The sequence below is a fragment of the Sus scrofa genome, chromosome Y (assembly GCF_000003025.6).
Source record: "Sus scrofa isolate TJ Tabasco breed Duroc chromosome Y, Sscrofa11.1, whole genome shotgun sequence".
Lineage (NCBI taxonomy): Eukaryota > Metazoa > Chordata > Mammalia > Artiodactyla > Suidae > Sus > Sus scrofa.
In genome coordinates, this window is record NC_010462.3 from 9,390,263 (window position 1) to 9,417,247 (window position 26,985).

Below are 26,985 nucleotides of genomic sequence, written 5' to 3' on the forward strand. Positions count from 1 at the left end.
TGTATGAAATTGCTTTCACTTCTTTTTGGATAAATACACAGAAGTGGGATTGCAAGGTCATATGGTAGTTCTTTTAATTTTTTTAAAGAACTACCATGTTGATTTTTAAATGGTTGTACCAGTTTACATTCTTAGCAGTTGTGTACCGGTGTTCCAGTTTCTCTATATCTTTGCCAACCCTATTCTTTTCTGCTTGTTTTCTGATTTTTATGGTAGCCATCCTAATGTGTGTGTGTGAGACGGTTTCTCATTGTGATTTTGATTTGCCTGTCTTTTTTTTTTTTTTTTTTTTTTATCTTTTTGCCATTTCTTGGGCCACTCCTGTGGCATATGGAGGTTCCCGGGCTAGGGGTCGAATTGGAGCTGTAGCTGCCGGCCTACCCCGGAGCCACAGCAACGCAGGATGCAGGATCCGAGCCGCGTCTGCGACCTACACCACAGCTCTCGGAAACGCCAGAGCCTTGACCCACTGAGCAAGGGCAGGGATCGAACCCGCAACCTCATGGTTCCTAGATGGATTCGTTAACCACTGCGCCACGACGGGAACTCCTGATTTGCCTGTCTTTCATGATTAGAGTTGTTGAGTAACTTTTCCTGTGCTTGCTGTTCATTTGTATATCATTTTTGAGGAATTCTATTCAAGTTCTTTGCCCATTTTTAAATCAGATTACTTGATTTTTTTTGCTGTTGTTGAGTTGTAAGAATTCTTTATATATGCTAGATACTTTCCCTTTAACCGATATATGACTTTCGCATTTTTTCAGTTCTGCAGGTTGTCTTTCATGTTGTTGATTGTGTTCCCTTTATGCTCAAGTTTTTGAGTTTGATGTAATCCAGTTTACCTGTTGTTGCTTTGTTGCCTGTTTTTGGTGTTTTAGTCAAGAAAATTTTGCCACGTTTAATGTCATGAGGGTTTTCTGTGTTTTGTTCTAAGAGTTTTATAGTTTTGGCTTTTATATTTATGTCTTTAATCCATTTCTGATTAGGTTTTTGTGTATTGTATTTCACATGTGGATATTTTATATTCTTTTACCTGTGGATATCTAGTTTTCCTAGTAACATTTGCTGTGAGCTTTTCTTTTCCTTTGGTCTGCATGTGCCTTTATGTCAGAACTGTTTGATGTAGGTTTGTAGTAGTATTTTCAGTCAGAAAGTTAGATAGTTCCAACTTCCTTCTTTTTCAAGTAGTTTTAACTGCTTTGTGAGTTGCTTGAGTTATATTTGAATTTTAGGATGTGTGTTTCTTTATCTATAAAAAATGCTGTTGGGATATGGATAGGGATTACACTGATTCTTAATAATAAGTCCTCCAATTTGTGATGTGGAATATCTTTTTTTTTTTTTATGTCTTCTCAGTTTTTTTAGGAAATGTTTTGTAGTTTTCAAGATACCTAACATCTTTCCTTCTTGGTTAAGTTTGTTCTTAAGTATTTTATTCTTTTTTTATGTTATCATGAATAGAAAAATTGTTTTCTTAGTTTTATTTTTGTATTGTTTGTTGTTAGTGAACTTGTTCTTAGGGTGTTGATTTTGTATCTTGGAACTTTACTGAAATCATTAATATTCTAACACTTTTTTTCTTTTAGGTTGTACCCATTCTATGCATAAGTTCCTGGGCCAGGGATTGAACCTAAGCCATTGCAGTGACAGTGCTGGATTCTTAATCTGCTGCACTATCAGGGGGAACTCCTAACATTTTTTAATGTATATTATGGAAACTTTTGGGTTTTCTACATAAAAGATGTTTATATCATCTAAACAGACATAATTTAACTTCCTTTCTTCATTGGGGTGCCTTTTATTTCTTTTTTTTTAACCTAACTATGCTGGTATTAAATAGCCTCGCCTTATTTCTGATATTATAGGAAAAGCTTTCAGTGTTCAAGTATGATATTTGCTGAGGGTTTTTCTTTTTTTTTTTTTGGAATCACACCCATAGGATATGGAAGTTCCCAGGCTAGAAGTCGAAGCAGAGCTGTTGACCACAGCCACAGCAACACTGGATCCCCAACCCAGTGATTGAACCCACATCCTCTTGGATATTAATCAGATTTATTTCCACTGCCCTGCAACAGGATCATAGTTTTTTAATCTCTTTGTTCTTTTAATGTGGTATATAACTTTCACTGAACTTAAATGTTGAAAATCCTGCTTGGTTTTGGTGTATAATTCATACTGTGCTGTTGAATTTGATTTGGTAGCTTTTTTTTCCTTTTTTTTTTTTTTAGGGCCAGACACGTGGTGTAAGGAAGTTCCCAGGCTGGGGGTTAAAATGGAGCTGCAGCTGTAGTCTGCGCTATAGCCGCAGCAACTCATATCTGAGCTGTATCTGAAGTATATTGCAACTTGCAGCAAAACTGGGATCCTTAACCCACTGAACAAGGCCAGGAATTAAAACTGTATCCTCATACCAGTTGGATTCTTAAACCACTGAGCCACAACAGGAGCTTTGGTAGTATGGTATTTTGTTGAAGATTTTTGCATCATTATTCATCAGGGATATTGGTTTCTAGTGTTTTTGGTTATTGTTGCTAAGACACATTAAGAAGAAAAAGATCCTTGGAGTTCACTGGTAGCTTAGAAGGTTAAGGATCCAGTGTTGTCACAGCTATGGTTCGGGTTCAGTCCCTTACCCAGGAACTTCTGCATGCCACCTTAACTCATTAACCTATCTTGGCAAAATAGGATAATAGGAGAGAAACAACATACTTATCTCATGGTTAACAAGAAGAAGGAAATGATATAGATTAACAAAAATAAAATAATAGGAAAGAAATGGAACAATCAATGAATCCAAACTGTTCTTTGAAAAGATCAATAACACTGACAAATGGAATAACAATCAAAAGATGTCTCAAATTGCTAAAATAGGAAATAAGGAGTTCCCGTTGTGGCTTAGTGGTAATGAACCCGACTAGTATCTATGATGATGCTGGTTTGATCCCTGGCCTGGCTCAGTGGGTTAAGGATCTGGCGTTGCTGTGAGTAGTGTAGGTCACAGAAGCAGCTTGGATCTGGCATTGCTGTGGTGTGGGCTGGCAGCTGCAGTTCGAATTTGAGCACCCCTGCCGGGAACTTCTATATGCCGCAGGTGCGGACCTCAAAGGAAACGAAAGAAAGCAAGCTGCAGGTAAACACCTGATGCCAAAATATATTGAATTCTAACCAAATAGCATGAACTACTAAAATTAAGTAAGTTAGAAAAAAAAGGATAAGTATCTAGAAGTATTAATGCTACTAGGAATGAATCATTAAGATGTAGAAAATATGAAGAGATCTGTAAGTGGTAAGGAGGGTACACAGCAATAAAAACTCTGCCAACAAAGAAAAGTCCTGGATCTGATGATATCATTTATGAATTTTGTGAAATGTTTAAACAATATCTTATTAACAATCCTTCTAAAGGTTTTCCTAAAAATTGTGGAAAACAGAACACTCCTCAGTGTTTGAGTGCAACATTATTCTGATAACTTCACCTAGCCAAAGACCTTGTAGGAAAACTACAGGCCAATATTCCTTGTAAGTAGTGAAGCAAAATCATCAACAAAATACTAACAAACACAATTCAGCAACATATTGAAAGGAATTAATACACCATGACCAAATAAATGTAATTTATTCCTGGAGTGTAAGCATGGTTAAGTGTACCAAAAAAAAAAAAATCAATCAATAGAACATCAAATTAATAGAATAAGGGAAAAGAGCAGATAATAATCTCAATTACTGGGGGAAAACACTTGAAAAAGTTTTTTGATCCTCTTGAATATATATATATCATCATTCTCCTGGCCTGCAAGTTTCTGCTTGCAAAATTTCTCATAATCATATATAGGATCATTTGTATGTGATAAGTAAGTCATTTTTTCTTTCTCCTTTTGAGATTCTCTTTTAGTCTGACTTTTAGCAATAATTATTAGATGTTTTGGTGTGAGACTCCAACAATTGCATGCTTTTTGGAGTTCTTTGCTAAAATTCTCATTTTGTTTATATGTCATAGTCCTGGTTTTGTTTAGTTGTCTGTGTTCTCTTACATTTCTGCATTTCTGCATTTCTAAGATGGTTTAAAAAATTCCTCATCAGGGTTGGTTTTGGCTTATTCTTTAGATTAGGCTGTGTTTCCCTCCGTTTCTGTATGTTCTGTGCATTTTTGGTTTTTTTTTTTTTTTTAAGGGCCGCATCTGCAGCATATGGAGGTTCCTAGGCTAGGGCTCGAATAGGAGCTGTAGTGCCGGCCACAGCCACAGCAACAAGGGATCCGAGCTGCCTTTGCACTACAGCTCACAGCAACGCTGCATCCTTAACCTGCTGAGCAAGGCCAGGGATTGAACCTGCATCCTCATGGATGTTCATCAGATTGTTTCTGCTGAGCCACCATGGGGACACTGATTCTATGGTTTTTTTATTTTTATAATTTTTTAATTAAAAAATTTTTTTTTTGTCTTTTTGCCATTTCTTGGGCTGCTCCCGCAGCATATGGAGGTTCCCAGGCTAGGGATCCAGTCGGAGCTGTAGCCACCAGCCTACACCAGAGCCACAGCAACGTGGGATCCGAGCCACGTCTTTGACCTATACCACAGCTCACGGCAACGCTGGATCCTTAACCCACTGAGCAAGGCCAGAGATCAAACCCGCCACCTCATGGTTCCTAGTTGGATTCGTTAACCCCTGAGCCATGACGGGAACTCCCAATTCAATGCTTTTTTTTAAAGTTTGGTATTAATATTGTTTTATTTTAATTTTAATTTTTTTTGTTGGCTCTGCCTGCAGCATGTGGAAGTTTCCGGACCAGGAGTCAAACCTATGTCACAGAAGTGACCCAAGCTGCTGCAGTGACAATGCCCAACCTCAACCTACTTTGACAGAGAACCTTCTGTGATTTTCTTTTTTTTAATTTTTGAAATTTGGGGCATTGATGGAAATAGCCACTTTTGCCAGTTTTACTTCTGGGCTTCCTGTAGGGGAAAACCTTTGCCAGTCAGTCCAGGTAGGGATTCTGGGATCTCTCAGAACTTATACTGTATATGGGTGGTTTTGGCTATCTTCGTTTCCTGTATTTTTCCTTAAGAGTTCTTGGTTTCAGTTATCCTAAGCTCTTGCTCCTCCTCCCTTGCTTGAAACACTACAAAGTTTTTGCCGCTGTAAAGTGCTGTGGCACTTACTGTTTTCAATGGCCTCTACCCTAGTGCTCACACTATGCCACTATCAGTCAACTCAGAAATCTTCAGGAAAGCCAGAAAAGTAGAATGAAGTTCTACTTTATTCCTTAACCCTTGAAAGAGGAGCCGGTTGGAGTCAGTTACTTTCCCTTTTGCTTTGATTTTCATTGGGTTGAGAAATGAGCCAGTATAAGTAAAACTTGATTAACTCCTTCTTATCTTCCTCACAATTGTCCCTTCTATTATTTGTGTGCTCATTTGGGTCCGGAAGCCCATTATTAACCAGTTTCTAGCTGTCTTACAAAGGTATTTTGGTTCCCATATTGCTGTTAACTTGATGTTTCTGTGGGAGAACTGGGATCTGGTGCTTCCTATTTTGCCATCTTGCTGACATCATTTTCCTGATACTAACTTTTATCTAGAGAAAGGTGTTGCTTTCTTACTCCTAGAATATGTTGAAGTACTAGAGTTTGAATATGGAAAAAAAAAAACCTCTTTGGGGTCTAAAGGAAATCTGCCATTGCTATTTTGAAATACATTTTAAATGATTTGAATAATTTCTGAATTGCTTATTGTATCACAGTATACAAATATACAATATTTGTAGAGCTGAATTTCTCCCTAGACAAAATTTCTCATTGTATCACCAGTATACACTTACACAGTATTTGTAGTGCAGAATTTCTCCCTAGACCAAACTCCTGTTCAGTTTGTTATGTCTTAATAAATCCATGTGATATTAAAACTAACATTATCTAGAGATTGAAACTCCAAACTGAAACCAAGAAAAGCACTAATTTACATCTGTTTCTCTTTTGCTGTGAGCCACATGGGAAGTCTAATCTGTTTCTCATTTGAATGATTCTAAATAAGCTTCCCAACATTGTTCTTAGAAAATGGATTTGCAGCCTATTTTCAGCAAAGTTTCTGGGTTTGACTTTGCTCTTTTCAAAATTATCTCAAAACCTTGTTTTTTATTTTTTTAGATTTACTTATTTATTTTCTTATACATTTTTTAATGAGGGGAGGTGGGCAAGACAAATTGAGTCTGTCAGGTCCAATTTGGAACTCAGTGTGTGTCCCCTTCCTTTTCTTTCCTTCCTTCTTTCTTCCTTCCTTCCTTCCTTTCTTTTTGTCCTCCCTTTCTGTTTTTTTTGGCTGTACTTGCAGCACGCAGATGTTCCCAGGCCAGGGATCGAACCTCCACCACAGTAGTGACAGAGCTCAATCCTTAACTTGCTGAGCCACAGGGAATTCCTGAAAACCTTGTTTTTATATTTATTTCATTTTAATTTTTTTGACTGCCCCTCATTATGGGGAGTTCCTCTGCCGGCAATCAAATCCAAGCTGTGGTTGCATGCTGCAGTTGTCACATCCTGTAATTCACTGTGCTGGGCCAGTGAACCTGTGTCCTAGCGCTGCAGTGATACCACCAATCCCATTGCACCACAGCAGGAACTCCACTGAAAATCTTGTTTTTAAATTATTCATCAGAAATTCAGATGTCTCCCAGTATACCTTATAGCATGAGAAAACAAAGTATTTTGTTAATAATCCCTATTTGACAATTATAATATTAAGACATTTACTAGTGGCTGTTCACTATCCTTTAAGACAGGCAGTTTTTAAGGACAAGTAAATTTGATATCTGAGCTGTGTTTGATTTTAGAAATTATTTTTTTTTTACTCCATGCATGGTCTTGTTCACCTTTGGCTTACTAAAGATCAGGCTTCTTGGTACTTAAAGGTGTCAGAATCTAGCAATCTTAAAGTATCTAGGAAAACAAGTGGATTTTGTGTGTGTGTGTGTGTCTGGTGTCAGAGAGCAGTTAAAAAAAAGTAAAATAATATAAACTAAGACTTAATACACACTGTAATGAAAGTTGTTTTAGCAATGATGAAAATCTAGACGTGTGGATAATATTGGTGGGAGAAGGTTAACAGAGGAAGAAACAAACAAAAAACAAACCAAATTCCCATTGTGGCTCAGTGGAAATGAACCTGACTAGTATACATGAGGATGTGGGCTTAGGACCCTGGTCTGGGTCAGTGGATTAAGGATCTAGCGATGCTGTGAGCTCTGGTGTGGGTTAGTGATGTGCACCTCAGATCTAGTGTTGTGGTTGTGGCTGGCAGCTGCAACTCCTATTTCTATCTGCCATGAGTGCAGCCCTAAGAACAAAACAAAACAAAAAAGAATACATAGAAATAGCAAAATGTCTTTGGAGTTCCCATCATGGCTCAGTGGTTAACCCAACAAGTATCCATGAGGACAAGGGTTTGATCCCTGGCCTCGCTCAGAAGGTTAAGGATCTGGTGTTGCTGTGAGCTGTGGTGTAGGCTGGCATCTAGCTAGATTCAACTCCTAGCTTGAGACCACATGCTGTGGGCTCAGCCCTGGAAAAAAAAAAAAAAAAAGAGAGAGAGGGAGAGACAAAAAACAAACCAAGTCCTACAGAGGTGGAACTGCAAAGACAATAATAGGGCTTTATCGGAAGTAGTCATTTTGTCATCTGGGAGGAAGATATTTTTTGAAGGTAAAGAGATTGCAGTGCCACTTTGTTTCCAATTTACTCTAATAATACCCTTTTGTTGACAATGACACTCCCTTTGCTAGATTACTTACCATATATCTCTATGGTGGTAGGTTATGGAATGGGCAGATAGAAAATGACAGAAGAATAAAATTTTATGATATTATAGCTCAAATAACTTAAAATGCCCATCAGGAATAAAAAACAAGAGGAAAGTTTATGAGGAAAAATTTAAGTAGGACTCCCTCACCTCCCACTCCAAGAAGTAGTATTGTATCAGGTAGATAGATAGGGTTAACTGTGTATTTTCTTACTTATGCTTCAATCAAGTTACTTGATTTCATAGAGTCTCAGGTTCCTAATTCATAGAACAAATGTCACAAAACCTTTGTAACTTGAGAACTTTATTTATGTAAGGCTAGTAGTATCTTCATCTTGGACCAGGTGTCATCTTCTTCAAAACAGTCATATGCAAAAATCTTTTTGATTGTAGTTTCAGAATAATTGAGTTATTTCCAGAGCTAGCCTTAAGAACTCCCTTAAGACCATCGTGATAAAAGCAATATTGAACATAAACCAGATGGTAAGAAAAAGCGATTACATAGACTTTTTTTCCAAGAAATTTTTGGAAAAGGACAGATATTGGTGACTTTGAGTAAGAAAAGTAGATTCGAAAAGAAATAGAGAAGGTGAAGCTAAGAGCAAGCCCCTTTTAAACATGGGATATATACCATGGGATCAGTAATAGCCCAGGTAAAAGGACAAATTGAATGGCTTGTAAGAAAAAAATTAGTGAATAGTTTTTGTTAGTAACAACTTGAACAACAGATTATAGAGAATTTCTCTTATGTTTTAAAAATTGTGTGCGTCATTTTTTTTTTTTTTTTTTTTTTTACTCTTTAGGGCTGTACTGGGGGTCACATAGAGGTTCCCAGGCTTGGGACTGAATAGGAGCTACAGCTGTGCCAGCCTACGCCACAGCCACAGCAACACAGGATCTGAGCCACATCTGCCACCTACACCACAGCTCATGCAATGCCAGGTCCTTAACCCACTGAGTGAGGCCAGGGATCAAACCTGCGATCTCATGGTTCCTAGTTAGATTCATTTCCACTTAGCCATGATGGCACCTCCTCATACAAAACTTTTGAATGAGAATGTTTAAATAGTAGGAAACAAAAATGAGAGACCATGTGCTGTTTGTGTGACTCTGTGGAGATATTATATTTATGTAGTATGTGTGTATATTACTACTCTAATCCTACCCTATGGAAACATGTTATTTCTTAACTTGGGTTTTTTTTTTTTTTTTGTCTTTTTATCTTCTGTTGTTGTTGTTGTTGTTGTTGTTGCTATTTCTTGGGCTGCTCCCGCGGCATATGGAGGTTCCCAGGCTAGGGGTTGAATCGTAGCTGTAGCCACCGGCCTACACCAGAGCCACAGCAACGCGGGATCCGAGCCGCGTCTGCAACTTACACCACAGCTCACGGCAACGCCAGATGGTTAACCCACTGAGCAAAGGCAGGGACCGAACCCGCAGCCTCATGGTTCCTAGTCGAATTCGTTAACCACTGCGCCACGACGGGAACTCCTTAACTTGGGTTTTCATTTAATTTTTTTAAGAGCAGTGTATACCATACCTTTAAGTATTTATATTTTCACAGTGTCTTTGAAGTAATAGTTGACAGGCTTTTTATAGATTGTTTTGCAAGTAAAAAATCATAACAAAGAACTTGGCATTTTTTCTGGAATACTGCATATAAGATTTTTATGTTTTCTTTTTATAATTATTGGTATAGTAATATGAATTTATTATTCAGTAACAAGATTAATGAAATTTTACTTTTTCACTTTTGTCTCATTTTATAGCTACCTGTTATTCACTGTAGAGACTCTGGTGATGTTACCATATGCATGAAAATTAGAATGATTCATTATTTTTTAGTATTTAAAACAAGTATACCTTTTTTCCTTTCTACTTTTAGGTAATGAAATGGTCTCTGAAAGATGGTCTGTCTTTGAATTGGAGATATTTAAGGGTGACATATGCTGGTACTTCATCTCCCATAAGTGGACTATAATTTCTTCTCTTACGACAACCAAATAAAAAGACAAAATAGCAAAAATATTTTCTGTGTCCAGCATGACAGCCACCACTCGTGGCTCTCCTGTAGGAGGGAATGACAGCCAGGGCCAGGCTCCTGATGGACATTCTCAGCCTCTCTTCCAGAATCAGGTAGGACATGAAGCTGTATTGTCTTCGGTACTATGGAATAGTAAACAATGCTGGTTGTTCTGAATAATTTATAAAGTAATTATGAAAGCTATTGTCATTTTAAGTTATCTTAAGAAAATTCACTGATGCTCTTAGTAATAGGAAACCAACTGTACATACTTGAGAATGTACCTCAACTTTTTTTTTTGTTTTTTTAGGACTGTACCTGTGGCATATGGAAGTTTCCAGGCGAGGGTTTAAATCAGAGCTGCATCTGCCCACCTACATTGCAGCCACAGCAATGCCAGAGCCAAGACTTGTCTGTGGCATACAACAACCAGCAACGCCGGATTCTTAACCCACTGTGCAGGGCCACGGGTCGAACCGTATCCTCATGAATACTAGTGGTGTTCTTAATCCACAGAGCTACAGCAAGAACTCCTGTACCCCTAGATGTGTTTTTTTTGTTTTGTTTTTGTTTTTTTTTTTTTGCGCATAAAGTCCTGTGCAAACATGTGGGCAAAAGCATTAAGTCAGTTGTTGCATCTTTCAGTTAAGTGTGTAGACTCAGGTCAGGTGTTTATGTTTAAATCCCATCTTTATACCACACTTACCTATGACTCTAGCTAGGTAATAGTAATCTTCAATTTCCATATCTTTAAAATGAAGATAGATGAAATATTATACAAGATTTAACAAAGATTTTACTATCAAAATTTTGTGTCGGCCTACATGGAAATTTGTTTTTTCCTTTTCTCTGGAAGAATTTATATGTGATAAATTTATTAAAGGCTTAGTAAACATTAATTCTTCTTTGCTTTGGATATTGGTAATTTGTATATATGTGTCTGAAGGGGTTAATCCATTTCATTAAACTCTGCAGAATAGAGTTCTTTGTATTTGTATGTGTTATTTTTCTTTTTTTGGTGATTTTTATTTTTTCCAATGTAGTTGGTTTACAGTGTTCTGTCAGTTTTCTACTGTACAGCAGAGTTACTCTGTCACACATGCACATATACATTCTATTTTTCATTTTCATTACTTCATCTTCATTCCTTTTGCTTTCTTGGGAAAGCAAATTTAATTTGTTCATTTTCTAGTTCTCTAATATGAAGTTTAGGTAATTGTTCAGCTTTTCTTCGGTTTTTCTGTTTTCATTTAGACTGTAATTTTTGCTAAATCATCTCCCATGATTTTGATGATTTGTAGCTACTGTTATTCAGTTAACTTTTTTTTTGGTTGCACCTGTGGCATATTCACTTAACATTTTTATATTTGTGTGGTGATTTTTCTTTGTATGAATTTTTTACGAACATTGTGCCTCACTTTGAAGGAGTTAGTGATTTTGTGGTTAACTTTTTGTTACTGGTTTGTAGCTTAATTTCTCTATGATTACACAGTCTATTCTCAAGGATGTCCCTACTTGGGAATTTATTGAGGTTTGGTGTCTTGCCTAGCATATGGCCAATTTCAGTTCCACTTGCTTAAAAAAAAACTGTGTATTATGCTATAGCAGTCATGATACATGTCACTTGTTTCCAGTTTCCTCAACGTTCTTTTCATGTTCTGTATGACCCTGTGTTGTTGTTTTTAGTCTGCTGGTTTTATTACTATTTAAGAAATTTTAATCTCCACCTGGGATTGTGAATTTGCTCATTACACTTTTATGTTCTATAAGTTTTAAGATTGATGTATTTTACTTTATTTTTTTGCTTTGTAGGGCTGCACCTGCGACATATGAAAGTTCCTAGGCTAGTGGTTGAATTGCAGCTACAGTTTTCAGCCACAGCATTGTGGGATCTGAGTTGTGTCTATGACTTAACACCACAGCTCATGGCAGCTCTGGAATGCCAGATCCCCAACCCACTGAGCAAAGCAAGGGATGGAACCCCCATCCTTATGGATAATAGTCAGATTCATTACCACTGAGCCACAATGGGAACTTTGATACAGGTTTTTAAAAAGTAGGGTGCGTATATGTTGAAAATAATGACCTTTGGGGGGGAAGGAGTGATTGACCCATTAATCTTTATGTACAGAACTTTTATATCTGTAGAGATCTCTTTGATCTCTAGTTATTATTCCTATGTCAAAGTCTACCTTTCACATGTTAGTATAACTACACCATTTTTGGGAAGAAGGGGGGCGGTTATTGTTATGAAGGATATTTTTTTTTTCCCAACAGTATTCATTATTTTAATTATTGCCTTTCATTAATTCTCTTGAGTCCTACTGTTTTAAATTATTTTCTCTTTACTTTTTAAAAATGGACTTTTCTTTTTTTTTTTTTTTTTTTTTTTTTTGTCTTTTTGCCATTTCTTGGGCCACTCCCATGGCATATGGAGGTTCCCAGGCTAGGGGTTCAGTCGGAGCTGTAGCCACCGGCCTACGCCAGAGCCACAGCAACTCGGGATCTGAGCCGCGTCTGCGGCCTACACCACAGCTCACGGCAACGCCGGATCGTTAACCCACTGAGTAAGGGCAGGGATCGAACCCGCAACCTCATGGTTCCTAGTCAGATTCGTTAACCACTGCGCCACGACGGGAACTCCTAAAAATGGACTTTTCATAAAAGATCAGAGCAGACTTGAGTGGAAAGTCCAGAGTTCTTATGTCTTGTCTAAACTTAACACCTGCTCCCCCCATTCTCTTTTACTACAGTGATGTATTTGTTAAAATTGATGAACCTATATTGATGTATCATTATCATTCAATTTCTGTAATTTACATTATGGTTCACTTGGCATTTTGTATATTCTGTTGGTTTTGACAGATATGCCTATTATAGTATCGTAGAGTAGTTTCACTGCACTAAAATGTACTGTGCCTCTTTATCGCTCCCCTTACTGAACCTGTGGTGACTATTTGGTCTTTTACTTCCCTCTACAGTTCTACCATTTACAAAATGTCGTATAGTTGAAATCACATAGCATGCCATCTTTTCAGATTGGTTTCTTTCACTTAATAATATGCATTTAAAGTTTGTCTTGCCTTTTCTTGTCTTAATGAGTAGCTTTAAAAAAAAAAAAACTCTAACGTTTCTTTGTCTGCATAGACCACAGTTTATCTGTTTACCTGCTGAAAGACACCTTGGTTGCTTCTAAATTTTGGCAGTTATGAATAAAGTTGCCATAAACATCCATTCATATATGGGTTCTGATGTGGTCATACATTTTCAGCTCAGTTGAATAAATACCAAAGAGTTTGATTGTTGGATTGTATAATAAGATTGTATGTTTAGTTTTGCAAAAAGCTGCCAAATTATTTTGCAAAGTGGCTGTACTATTTTACATTCCCTTCGTCAGTGAATCAAGAGTTTCTGTAACTCTACATCCTCTCCAGCATTTGGTGTTGTCACTGTTTTGGATTGTAGCCATTGAGATATGTGTGTTGTAATTATCTCATTGTTTTAATTTTTAATTCTCTGATGCCACATGGTGCTGAACATCTTTTCATATTCTGATTTTTGTTACCTGTTTTCACTTTATGGTGAGGTGTCTCTTCAGGTCTCTTGCCTGTTTTCAGTCTGGTTGTTTTTCTTATTGTTAAATTTTAAGAGTTCTTTGTATATTTTGGATAATAGTTCTTAATTTTCAAATGTTTTCTCCCAGTCTTTGCCCCAGTAAGTTCTCATTCTCCTGACCCTCTCTTTTTTGGAGCAGAAACCATCAATTTTAGTGAGGTCTGACTTGTCAAGTCTTAATTTTTTTGGCTTTTATGTCTAAAGTAGCACCAAATCTAAGGTCCTAGAGATTTCCTGTTATGTTATCATCTGGAAGGTTACAATTTTGTGTTGTGTTTAGGTCTGATCCATTTTGAGTTAAGTTTATTGGGTGTACAGTCTAGCTTCTGAATTCTTTTTTTTGCATTTGGATGTCCATTTGCTACAGCTCTATTTGTTTAAAGGCTGTATTTTCACTGTTGTTTTTGTCTTTGCTCCTGTGTCAAAGATCAGTTGACTCTGGTGGTGTGAGTTTATGTGTATATATTTTTTTATTCCTTGAACTTTAATCAATATTTATCTTTATTAAGTAAACTTTCAGAGTTTTAGACAGATACAAGATAGAGTTGAGTTTTGCTTTTTGGTCCACTTAATCTTTGTCTTTTAATTGTTATTTTTAGACCATTGATATTTAAATTGATTATTGAAATGGTTGGATGAGTATCTTCCATATTTGTTATTATTTACCATTCCTAGTTCTTGTCCTTTGTTTCTCTTTTGTTTTCCACTTTCTTTCCATCTTTTCATTTTGTTTTCTTTTGTTTTCATTTTTGGCTACCCTGTGACATGTTCTGGACTTCCCAGGCCAGGGATCAGAACTGAGCTGCAGTCACAACCTTAGCCACAGCCAAGGCAATGCCAGGTCCTTAACCCACTGTGCCAGGCCAGGGATGGACCTGTGTTCCAGTACTCCCAAGAGGTCGCAGATCCTATTGTGCCACAGCAGGACCTCTACTTTTATGGTTTTAATTTAGCATTTTATGTGATTCCCATTTTACTCCTTTTGTAGCTTATCAATTGTACTTTTTTTTTTAAACTTTTATAATGGTTGCCTAGTGGTTGTAGTATACATTTACAATTAATCTATATGTCCACTTCATTCACTTCACATTGTACAGTTACATGGGTAGTTTAAGTTCCTTATAGTAAATTATCCAAAACTCCTCTCTTTGGTCCTTTATATTATTGCTGTTATTTCTTTCTTTTCTTCCCAAATCATATTCATTAAATACACTGTTGCTTATATTGTTTTGAGCAAATTGTGAGGTAACTCAAATAAGAATGCTTTTTCTTTATGTAGGACTGAATTTTTGACCCCTGTCACTTTTGTTCTCTCTGGAGAATTTAAAATTTCAAGCAGGACAGTTCTGTCGACAGTAAATTCCCCTAATTTTTTTTCTGAGATATTTCTCCTTCATTTTGAAGTGCATAAATTTCCAGGAAAGAGAATTCTGGGTTGGTGATGGTTATCTCATTTAAAGAGATATTGCCCCCCCCTTTTTTTCTGAGGAAAAGTCTTTTGTAACTCTTATCCTTGCTTCTCTATAGGTGAGACTTTGCCCCCCATAGCTTCTTTAAAGATTTTTCATTACCATTTATATTCCCTTTTTTTCTTTTTCAGTACCATTTAATTTGTGTAGCTTGAATACAGTATGCTCGGATGTCCTTTTCTTTTAAAAAAAAAATTTATCCTGCTTTGTTTTCTCTGAGCTTTTTGGATCTGTGCTTTGATGTATGACATTAATTTTGGGGAACTTCTTAGTCGTTTTGTTTCTCTTTCTCCATTCTGGAATTCTGATTATGCATATGTTAAATCATTTGTAGTGGTCCTGTAATTTTCCCTCCCTCTCCACCTCTTCCTCTCTCCTCTCTTTCCTTCCTCCTTCCTTCCATCCTTCCTCTTTCTTTTCTCTCCCTCCTTCATCCTTCATTCCTTTCTTTCCCTTCCTTCCTCCCTTCCTTCCTTCCCCTCTCTCTTTCTTCCTCTCTTTCTCTCCCCCCCCTCCATCCCTCTCCCTTCTCTCTCTCTCTCTTTTCTGTTTGCTTTCCAGTGTTGGAAGTTTCTTTGGATGTATGTTTAACTTCAGAGTTTCTTCCCTCATTTATCTCTTGTCTACTAATGAGCCCATCACAGGCATTTTAAATTATTGTTATACTGGGTTTTTTGTTTGTATTTTGCTTGTTTGTTTTTGTTTTTCCTTTTTATGGTTGCATCTGTGGCTTATGGAGGTTCCCAGGCTGGGAGTCAAGTTGGAGCTGCAGCTGTCAGCCTTACCACAGCCACAGCAGTGCTGGAGCTGAGCTGCATCTGGGACCTACACCACAGCTTGTGGCAGTGCTGGGTACTTACTGTTACACTGTTTTCTATCTTTAGCATTTCTTTTTGGTTCTTAGAATTTTGTCTCTTTGCTCATATTACCCATCTCTTTTGTCATGTTTACATTTTCCGTTATTGTCCTTAACATATTAGCTGTAACTATTTAAAAATTTTATGTAATTCCAACATCCTTGCAGTATTTGCTTTTTATTATTTTTTCTTTAGGACTGCTCCTGTGGCATATGGAAATTCCCAAGCTAGAGGTCTAGTCGGAGCTACAGCTGCTGGTCTATGCGACAGCCACAGCCACACAGGACTGAGCTGCATCTGCCACCTAACCCACAGCTCATGGGAACGCTGGATTCTTAACCTTCTGAGTGAGGCCAGGGATGGAACCTGCAACCTCTTCGTTACTAGTCACATTTGTTTACGCTGCATCTTGACAGGAACTCCTATCCTTGTAGCATTTGAGGCCTCATGGTCGGGTTTGTTACCATTGAGCCACAGGGAGTTTTAAGGAACTCCTTAGAATGTTGTTACCTTAGAAATGTAATATTCCTTGGTTTTTGGGTTGGGGTTTTTTGGCAACTTAAAACAATAGACATGCATTATCTAACAGTTTTTGTGCATGAATGATTTGGGAATCAGTTGGCTGAGTAGTTCTGTCATCTTATCACCTAGGTTTATATTTTTCTGATTTGACTGAATTTAGGGAGTCCATTTCCACAGTGGCACTCACTTGGCTGAAGACCTCAGTTCCTCACCACATGGGTCTCTTCACCTGTGCACAGTGTCTTTTATTTTATTTTTCTTTTTGTCTTTTCTAGGGCTGCACCTGGGGCATATGGAAGTTCTCAGGCTAGGGGTCTAATTGGAGCTGTAGCTGCCAGCCTACACCACAGCTCAGCAATGTAGGATCCAAGCTGCGTCTGCAACCTACACCACAGCTTATGGCAATGCTGGATCCTTAACCCACTGAGCGAGGCCAGGGATTGAACCTGCAACCTCATCGTTCCTAGTTGGATTTCTTAACCACTGAGCCACGACGGGAACTCCTGCACAGTGTTTTTTAGACACCACTTAAGAGTCTTCAAGACGTGAAACTTAAGTTCTAGAAATACTGCTCTAAGAGATGGAAGGAAGAAGTCATGATGACTCCTGTAACCTGGCCTCATGGATTACTCTTATTTCACAATTTTACACATGAAGATTTATAATTAAGAATGTTCATTCCTGCTCTATTGCATTAGCAGTAAATTAGTGTTACAAAAACTAATGTTCTCTCATTTTGATCTGGTTAATCCATGCAGTATTATATAGCCATTAATTCATTTTTAGAAGATTCTTAATCATAGGTTGACAAAAAAGTACTCAAAGTTTGACAAAAAAAGATAAGCAGTACGCTCTCCATTTTGTTTTTGTTTTTGTTTTTGTTTTTTTGTCTTTTTGCTATTTCTTTCGGCTGCTCCCGCGGCATATGGAGGTTCCCAGGCTAGGGGTCGAATCGGAGCTGTAGCCACTGGCCTACACCAGAGCCACAGCAACGAGGGATCCGAGCCGCGTCTGCAACCTACACCACAGCTCATGGCAACGCTGGATCGTTAACCCACTGAGCAAGGGCAGGGACCGAACCCGCAACTTCATGGTTCCTAGTCGGATTCGTTAACCACTATGCCACGACGGGAACTCCAGTACGATCTCCATTTTATTACATAATACAATTATATAGTGACAGTTTAAAGTATTTTCATTTAATCAATATTGTCCTCTGAATTGCTAAATATTCTATATATTGTAGAAATATAAGTCTGTGATATTTGATTTTTAAGACCTCATCACCAGATTCCTCCAATGAGAATTCCCCAGCAACTCCTCCAGATGAACAAGGTCAAGGTGATGCTCCACCACAGCATGAAGATGAGGAACCTGCTTTTCCACATACTGACCTGGCAAAGTTGGATGACATGATCAACCGGTGAGTATAGTTTTAATTTTATTTTTAATGGGCATAGTAAACTGGACATGCAAATTACTTGATCAGCATTGCTACTAGTAACTGAGAAGGAGTAGATTGCAATGTCACGGTTCTATCACACTTCTTAATAGCCTTAACATTTTTAGTCTTTACCAAATATTTTATAACTCATTGTTCCTTAATATTTTATAACTCATTGTACCAAATATTTTATAACTCATTGTTCCAATTATATAGAGATTTTTTTTTAATTGAAAGATGATAAGATAAAGTTTTCAAAATATGATGGTATATTTTCTTACTTGGTATGTTTCTGGTCTAGAACTATAGGTAGATATTTCCTTTTGAGTGTTAATGAAGTTCATTTCTCTTTAGTATGTTGGTTGCTGGAGTTACTAGATGACTTTCTTTTCCTCCTTCCTTTTCCCTCCCTTCCTTCTTCCCTTTCCTCCTTTTCCTTCCCTCCCCTCTCCTCCCTTCTTTCTTTCTTTCTTTTCTTTTTTTTTTTTTTTTTGGTCTTTTTAAGGGTGCACTTGAGGCATGTGGAAATTCCTAGGCTAAGGGTCAACTTGGAACTGTAAGCTGCTGAGCTGCATCTGCAACCTACACCACAGCTCACGGCAATACTAGATCCTTAACCCACTGAGCAAGACCAGGGTTTGAACCTGTGTCCTCATGTATGCTAGTCAGATTTGTTTCCCCTGAGCCATGACAGCAACTCCTACATGACTTTTCTTATTTCGAGGATGTCCATTTTCTACAGCAGGTACATTATTGTAAGAGATTGTGTTGTTGATTATTATATTTTTCTGTTGATTGTTGTCTCTGTTACAGTATACTTCTTTTTGTTTTTGTTTTTTTGTCTTTTTGCTATTTCTTTCGGCTGCTCCCGCGGCATATGGAGGTTCCCAGGCTAGGGGTCGAATCGGAGCTGTAGCCACCAGCCTACACCAGAGCCACAGCAATGCAGGATCCGAGCCGCGTCTGCAACCTACACCACAGCTCATGGCAACGCCGGATCGTTAACCCACTTAGCAAGGGCAGGGACCGAACCGCCAACCTCATGGTTCCTAGTCGGATTCGTTAACCACTGCGCCACGACAGGAACTCCCAGTATACTTCTAATTAGAACAAGAGGACAGAGTTATAGTAAATCCTTAGTGACAGGGAAATTTTAAAAATGCTTTTTGTGTAACTAAAAATATCCCCAGAAGATAGTTTCAGTGTACGTCTAGTAGATTATATCTAATAAGAAAGCTTTATTAACATAAGATTTGGGAAGATTGCTGTTTTTCAGGAAAGGATTTGAAGGACAAATGGGAGAAAGTTCTTTCTGAAAAGTAATGGGTTAATAGTGGATATAGTCCTAGGTGATTGAGCTTTTAGCTAGGGAAAATATTAGCTGGGTATGGTAGTCTCTGCACCATCACTTTGGATGGTATAAATGCTTGTAGACCATACAGGTCACATAATCTTCAGGAGATTTTGTTAAATTGTCCCATTGATGTGAATTGAAGAGAATTCACCATTTGTGTCCTCATTTCTTTTGCCTTATGAGAAATGTAAAAGAAAAGGATTTTTGTACTGTTTCTTCTTACTAATAAATCTGAACCTCAAAAAAATTCTTTCTTCCTGCTAACTTTAACAATAGGTATACTTTTAATGAATAATTAATTTGAGGAGTTCTCATCGTGGTGCAGTGGTTAATGAATCCAACTAGGAACCATGAGGTTGCAGGTTCGATCCCTGGCCTTGCTCAGTGGGTCAACAATCCAGTGTTGTCTTGAGCTGTGCTGTAGGTTGCAGATGAGGCTTGGATCCTGAGTTGCTATGGCTCTGGTGTAGACTGGTGGCTACAGCTCCGATTGGACCCCTAGCCTGGGAACTCCATGTGCCATGGAAGCGGCCCTAGGAAAGGTAAAAAGACAAAAAAAAAAAAAAAAAAAAAAAATTATTTTGAGTTTTAGTTGTCTGTGAAAGTAATTAAGTGACTTCTTCCTCCACTCTATGTCAGTAGCTTGACAGTGCTTTAAAAAAAAAACTGTGTGTAAATATAGTAGCACTAAGCAGATAATTTGCCAATATTTAAAAAAAATTTACAGTGAATGTATAGTAGAATTCTTTCATGGTAAAAGCAATTATAATATTATAATTATAATCCTGTTCATAGTAAAAGCAATTATAATAGGTAAGTTAGTTATAGTATTTCATTTATGGCCAACCAATGCAGCAGTTTTAAATTTTGGAATCATTTTTAGGCCTCGATGGGTGGTTCCAGTTTTGCCAAAAGGCGAATTAGAAGTGCTTTTAGAAGCTGCTATTGATCTTAGTAAAAAAGGTGAGGATATACTTTTCATATGCTATGTGTTTTCACATTTGTTCTTAAAGGTTTTGTTTTTCTTGATTATAAAATCCTAGACTGTGCCATCTAACTACACTTTCTAATAGGGCTTATGTATATTATACTTACAGCAAAGTTCACAGAAACCTTTGGACAGCCCTAAGGACCTCTGAATCCTTTAAAATTTAATGCAGAATTTTACTTGTGTATTCATATTTTTCAGGACATGATCTGTTGTTTAATCATATTTTTAAGGAGGTTGTTACTTAAAAGCCAAAAACATTTTCTAGAATGTAATCGATTTTAGAAATCTGTTATGGAAATGGTGTACATGATAACATATTTTACAGTTTAAAATTTATATGGCCATATGACTTCAGATATTTTTGCAGACCGTTTTTTTTTTGCACCTAAGCCATTTATATTTGAAAAATATGTTAATTTGCAAGTAAATTAAGTAAAAATTATTTTAACTTCAAAATTGAATTACTTATTAAAAGGCCAGTGAATTGAAAGACATGCTGATATAAACCTATCTGTTACTGTTTTTTGAGAAAATTGTCAAGATTGTATGTTTGCTTTTTTTTTTTTTCATATTGCAAGGTTTTTTTGGAAAAAGAAAAAAGTCTTGAGAAATAAGGATTTTGTGTGTGTGTATTTGTGGCTTTTTGGTTGTTTTTGGCCATTTCCACAGAATGTAGAAGTTCCCCAGGCCAGGAATCCCACCTAAACCACAGTAGTAACACAAGCTACTCAGTAACCACAATGTGTCCTTCCCACCACATCAAGGAACTGTTTATGTGTGTGTTTTAAAGCAGTTAACAAAATCTGTTGCCCAGAAGTAAAAGTTTTGTAATTCATCATTTTGTTATTACTTTTTTCTACCAGTAGGTGCAGCTATATTCTTAAAGCAAATGCCTAATTTTCATAATATATGCTACATGATTAAGGCCTTAAAGGCTAAAAGAAAAGGTTTAATAGCATTATATTTTCTGGGTAATTCAATAAGAACTTGAAGTAACCTCTCTGCATGTGTGTTTATTAATTGTAATATCACTACAATTAATTTATTGTCTGTGGTATCTTGGGAAATTTGACTCCATGGCAAGGGTAATAATTTTATTTAACTTAGAGAATATTTCAGGTTTTGGGGGGAGAGCAGGGGGATTTTGATCTTACAAACATAATCCAGTGTCCCAGATAACAGGATAAAATTTTTTTGGTTGGTTTGTGTTGTGTTGATTGCTTGTTTGATTGAAGGACTCATGTACTAGACATGTTCCAGGTCTTGACAGTAAAAAGACAAACTGAAACTGAAAATGCTGCTTTATTTGATAGCATTGCCATTTGGCAATGAATATTGTTTTCAGGGGCTTTCCTCCACTTTTAGGGGAGGGGTTGTGTACTGTGAGGCAAAGTTTACCATTTCATAGAAGGTCCTGGGTTTAAATGACATACCAATAAATATATAATCAAAATCATAATATACTTTATTGTGGTAACTAAGTGTTTCCGAGTTTTGAAGATTTTTATAAATTTTCTTTTTGGATGAAGTCACGTGATTCTATTCTGTAAAATTACACAAAATTAAAAAGATGATGCTTAGGTGCCAAGTGAAAGGACTAATTAAAAGGACAGAGACAGGACTCATCTTTTAAACTTATGATAAATAATACACAGCCAAATGAAATTTTAAAAGTCACTTTTTAAAAGTTCTGAACTATGTATTTAGTAAATAAAGTGAAATGGTTTGATTCCCTACCTACTCAGTAGCTTGTTTCAAAGTCTAGTAATTGTATTTCAGAGCATTTTATCATAATTTTTTATTTAATATAGTTTTATACAGTTCAGTTTTTCTAAAATTTATTCAATATAGTGCTTTATTTTTTTGATTTACATATATTTTCAGTGTAAATAAGTTACCTTTTAGCTTTTATTTTTAAGGGCTGCACTCTCAACATGTGAAGGTTTTCAGGCTAGGGGTTCAGTTGGAGCTGTTGCTGTTGGCCTGCACCACAGCCACAGCAATGCCAGATCTGAGAAGTTTCTGTGACCTACACCACAGCTCACGGCAGTGTCACATCCTTAACCCACTGAACAGGCCAGGGATCGAACATGAGTCCTCATGGATACAATCAGATTTATTTCTGTTGAGCAACAATGGGAACTTTAACCTTTTAACTCTTTTAATGATGCCCTGTCTTGTTTTAGGAGCTCCAGTACTCTTTTTGAGTGGAAAAGATGATACTTTATAACAGTTTATCTTTAATGATTTAATTGGCCAGAGAAATTTTTACTTTATCTTTAGTTTAACTTTTTCATCTTTTCTTAGGTCTTGATGTTCAAAGTGAAGCATGTCAACGTTTTTTTCGAGATGGGCTAACAATATCTTTCACTAAAATTCTTATGGATGAGGCAGTGAGTGGCTGGAAGTTTGAAATTCATGTGAGTCTTAAAATTTACTTCAAAGGCTCAGATTTACATGGTAATCCTTATGGGTTTATCTCTGAAAAACATTATGGTGAATAATAGATCTCCAGATAGAGTTGATACAATTGAACGTCTTTCAGAATGACCTTGAGGTTTTAATTTATGAAACTTTGACTTAATCTGTCACCTGGAAGGCTAGGTGCCTTTGACATTATGCAAGGTACTGCAGTTCATCAAATATATCATTTGTTGATTAGAAGAGTCCTCCTATTTTGGTACCAGTAAGAATGAAAAATACTCAAGCTGGGAAATATAATAGGAGACTCCCAGTGTAGGTGGAATGCCAAAAAGTTTATGTAATTTCATTCAGTGCAAATGGAGCTGATAAATAAACTCATCATGCAGAAATGTTAAGAAGCTATCTCAAACAGTTTGACCTAGGCAGTTACCAGAGAGAATGAAAATCTTCCCTCAAAATTTAAATCACTAAAAACTAGTACTCCCAGAGTGTGTGGTTTGAATTCAAACTTAGTTTTGATAACAGCAAAAAGAAGTCAAACAGGAGTTCCTGTTGTGGCTTGGGGGGTTAAGAACCCAACACAGTATTCGTGAGGAAGCAGGTTTGATCCCTGGCCTTGCTCAGTGGGTTAAGAATCTGGCATTGCCACAGTCTGTGGCATAGGTTACAGATATGGCTTGAATCAAAGGTTGTCCTGCCTGTGGCATAGGCTGGCAGCTGCAGCTCTAATTCGATCCCTAGCCCAGGAACTTCCATATGCCCAGGTGTGCCCCCAAAAAGAAAAAGAATTTAAAAAAGAGGCAAACATTTTAAAGTATTCTGAGATTGGTATTATCTTTAAGTGACTGGCATCATGAGAAACAATTGCCCTAAGGCAGTACAGTACATTCAGTCTAGGAAAAAGATATTCAAACTACCGCCAGTTCTAAGATATCCTCATGTTCCAGAGATTTTGAAGGTGAAAAAATATTGTTATTATTCTATTATTATTGGAATCACTGAAAAACTTGAATTATTCCAAACATTTGGTCTTTTTTTTTTTTTTTTTAATTTTATTTTAGGGCCACATCTGTGGCGTATGGAAGTTCCCAGGCTAGGGTTGGAATCGGAGCTGCAGCTGCAGGCCTACACCACAGCTCACAGCAACGCCGGATCCCTAACCCACTGAGTGAGGCCAGGAATCAAACCCAACTCCTCACAGATTCTAGTCAGATTAGTTTCTGCTTTAGCACAGTGGAAACTGTGAAATCTCTGGTCTTTTATAAAATGGAATTAATCAAAAGTTATGAAGTAAACCTGTGCTTTTTTGTGAAATTCAACCTGGAGAGTATGTCTTGGGCATTTCCCACAAATGGCAATGGTATAAAAATCCTAACATTCTCTGATTTGACATGTAACTTTTTAGCTGTACAAATAGACATTTTGGAAACAATCTGTGACTTTCGAATTGAGGCTTAGATTACAAATCTTTCCTTTTTTTTTTGCCGCACTTGGGGCATGCAGAAGTTCCCAGGCCAGAGACTGAACCCAACCCACGGCACTGACAAGCTGAGTCCTTAATTGGTGGGCTATTGGGGATATCCCATTTTTGTTAATTCCCATGAGTGTAAATGTTTAGATTTTGGAATTACTGCCTTTAGGGTACAATATTTTTTCTAAAGAAAGAAAATGGTAATTTGCATGTGGAGCAGAAGGAAGACAGCCTGTGGGGCCTACTTCATTTGTAACCTTTCTCAAATAGCTTTTGAAAATAGTTGCAGCATAATTATGAAGTTATAATTATCATTTTGATGTTCTGTATTTGAATTTGAAATGTTTTCTCTTTCTGAATCAACCCCACCCCAATTAAACAGAGGTGCATTATTAACAATACTCATCGCCTAGTGGAACTTTGTGTGGCCAAGTTGTCCCAAGACTGGTTTCCACTTCTAGAACTTCTCGCGATGGCCTTAAATCCTCATTGCAAATTCCATATCTACAACGGTACACGTCCATGTGAATCAATTTCCTCAAGTGCTCAGTTGTCTGAAGATGAACTATTTGCTCGTTCCTCAGATCCTCGATCACCAAAAGTGTGTTGGTTTGTTATTTTCAAAATTAAATATTAAAATTGTTTTGTTTTGTCGTGAAACTTTAGTGCCATTAACCTCCCTTTAACTTTCACCAGCACATAACCTTGTTATATATAGGTTTCTGTTTAAAGATACATTATTTAATATGTATTGCAGCTGTATTACCGTTAAACTCATGACTAGCAGCACTACATGTAATTCATCCCTGAACAAAGATTATTTTATATTGATCAGTTGATGAATATGCTCTTTGGAACCTAACTCTATGCTTCCCCTTGTAGCAGTGGTACAGTATTTTCTACTCAGTGTTCAAAGCAACTTTGTAGAATATAACTGCTATAAATAATGACTGTTATCTGTACTTTCTGTGTACTTATATATAAATATTTAAAAAAGGAAACAAAAAATTTTACTATTTTCATGTTTTTTTTTCTTTTGACACTGCGTTTGATTTCTTAAGAGAAAATCAGCATTGATTAGCATATGAGACTTAGGTTAAATAAATAATCATTCAGTCTTATTTTAGGCAGAAGAAATGGTTTCCTTTATATTAACCCAAATTATAATGTTTCAAGGAAGCAAAGTGGGGGGAAAAAAAGCAAACAAATCAGAAACTAATTATATATCCAAATTAAGATGAATGGCCAAAAGCACAGAACTAGCAGATAAGATTATGGAAAAAGACTCTTGGTTTTGTATGTGTTCGTTCTAATGTCTAGGGGACTTAAATGTCACTTTAATGATACTTTTAATGTCTCAAAACCTACCTGATTGTATTTATTTTAATTAATGCTCAAATACATGGAAGAAATTTAACAGCATTAGAGATAGAAAAAAGAATATATCTTCAGTATGGATATATGTGCACATAAACACACTAAAATAGAATCCAAAATAATGCAAAATGATGTAGAATTCCTGTAAAGTGATAGGAAATTTCTGCATGTAAGAGCTAACATCACCATTTTCTTACCAATTTGGATGCCTCTCATTTCTTTCTTTTGCCTACTTTCAATGGCTAGTACTTCAGGTATATGTTGAATAGATTTTGAAAGTGAACATCGTCTTTTTCTTTTTTCGGCCACACTCAGGGAATGCAGAAGTTTCCAGCCCAGAGATTGAACTCCTCCTGATCTCGGAGGAAAATCTTCCATTATTTCACCATTGAGTTTGGTATTCGGTTTTGGTTTTTCTTTTTTGTTTTTGTTTTTTTCTTTTTTCTGGTCTTTTTAGAGATGCACCTGCGGCATATGGATGTTCCCAGGGTAGGGCCTGTTAAATCAGGACGGTAGCCTCTGGCCTGTGCCACAGCCATGCAGGATCCAAGCCGAGTCTGAGACCTACAGCACAGCTTATAGTAACACCAGATCCTTAACCCACTGAGAAAGGTCAGACATCCTGCCTGTGTCCTCATGGATACGAGTCAGGTCATTACTGCTGAGCCACAATGGGAACTCTGCTCTTGGTTTTTTCTTATGTGGCTCTTACTATGTTGAGGTAGTTTCTTTGTATTCTTACTTCCTTGAGGGTTTTTATCAGGATAGGGTGTTGACTTTTGTCTAAATCCTTTGTCTGCATGAAGATGGTTGTGTTTCTTTTATTTTATTTTATTTTTTTTTTGTCTTTTGTCTTTGTTGCTGTTGTTGTTGTTGTTATTGTTGGTATTTCTTGGGCCGCTCCCGCGGCATATGGAGGTTCCCAGGCTAGGGGTTGAATCGGAGCTGTAGCCACCGGCCTACGCCAGAGCCACAGCAACGCGGGATCCGAGCCGCGTCTGCAACCTACACCACAGCTCACGGCAACGCCGGATCGTTAACCCACTGAGCAAGGGCAGGGACCGAACCCGCAACCTCATGGTTCCTAGTCAGATTCGTTAACCACTGCGCCACGACGGGAACTCTTGTGTTTCTTTTAATAACTTCATTCCCTAATATGGGGTATTAGATTTTTTCATTTGTATGTATTAAAACATTCTTTCATTCCAGTAGGAAACATCCACCTTGTTTAATATGTGGATAATTTGATTACTAGTATATCGTTGAGTGATTTTGTATGTGTTTAATATGCTAATAATTTGATTACTGGTATATCGTTGAGTGATTTTGCATCAATATTCATCAAGGAGTTCTAGTTTTCTTGTAGAGTCTTTGCTTAGCTTTGATGTTACGATAATGCTGGCCACATAGAAGGAGTTTACTATATCCCTTTGTAGTTAATGGAAAAGATTGAGGAGATTGGTGTTAATTTTAATTCTTTTCTTAATGCTTGGTGGAATTCATAAGTGAAACCATTTGGCCCTTGATTTTCTTTGTTTGGAATTTTTTATTTATTACTCAGTGAATTTACTACATTTACGATTGTACAATGATCATCATAATCCAGTTTTATAGGATTTCTGTCCCACACCCCCAGTGCATCCACCTA

General features: G+C 37.1%; 1 protein-coding gene across 4 annotated transcripts in view; it reads left to right on the forward strand.

Annotated features, from left to right (window-relative positions):
• The window catches only part of LOC100625207 (probable ubiquitin carboxyl-terminal hydrolase FAF-X), a 177,429-nt gene that overhangs the window by 15,375 nt on the left and 135,069 nt on the right, over window positions 1-26,985 (forward strand). For 3 of the 4 annotated variants that reach the window (XM_021080952.1, XM_003484170.4, XM_021080953.1), the window contains exons 2-6: window positions 9,676-9,926; window positions 17,554-17,699; window positions 19,958-20,037; window positions 22,373-22,485; window positions 24,343-24,561. In XM_021080952.1, coding sequence (XP_020936611.1) covers window positions 9,834-9,926; window positions 17,554-17,699; window positions 19,958-20,037; window positions 22,373-22,485; window positions 24,343-24,561 — 651 coding nt within the window. In that variant the 5' untranslated portion in view covers window positions 9,676-9,833. Of the gene's footprint in view, window positions 1-4,755; window positions 4,985-9,675; window positions 9,927-17,553; window positions 17,700-19,957; window positions 20,038-22,372; window positions 22,486-24,342; window positions 24,562-26,985 lie in introns of those variants that run through there. The other variant, XM_021080954.1, reaches the window with a different exon arrangement.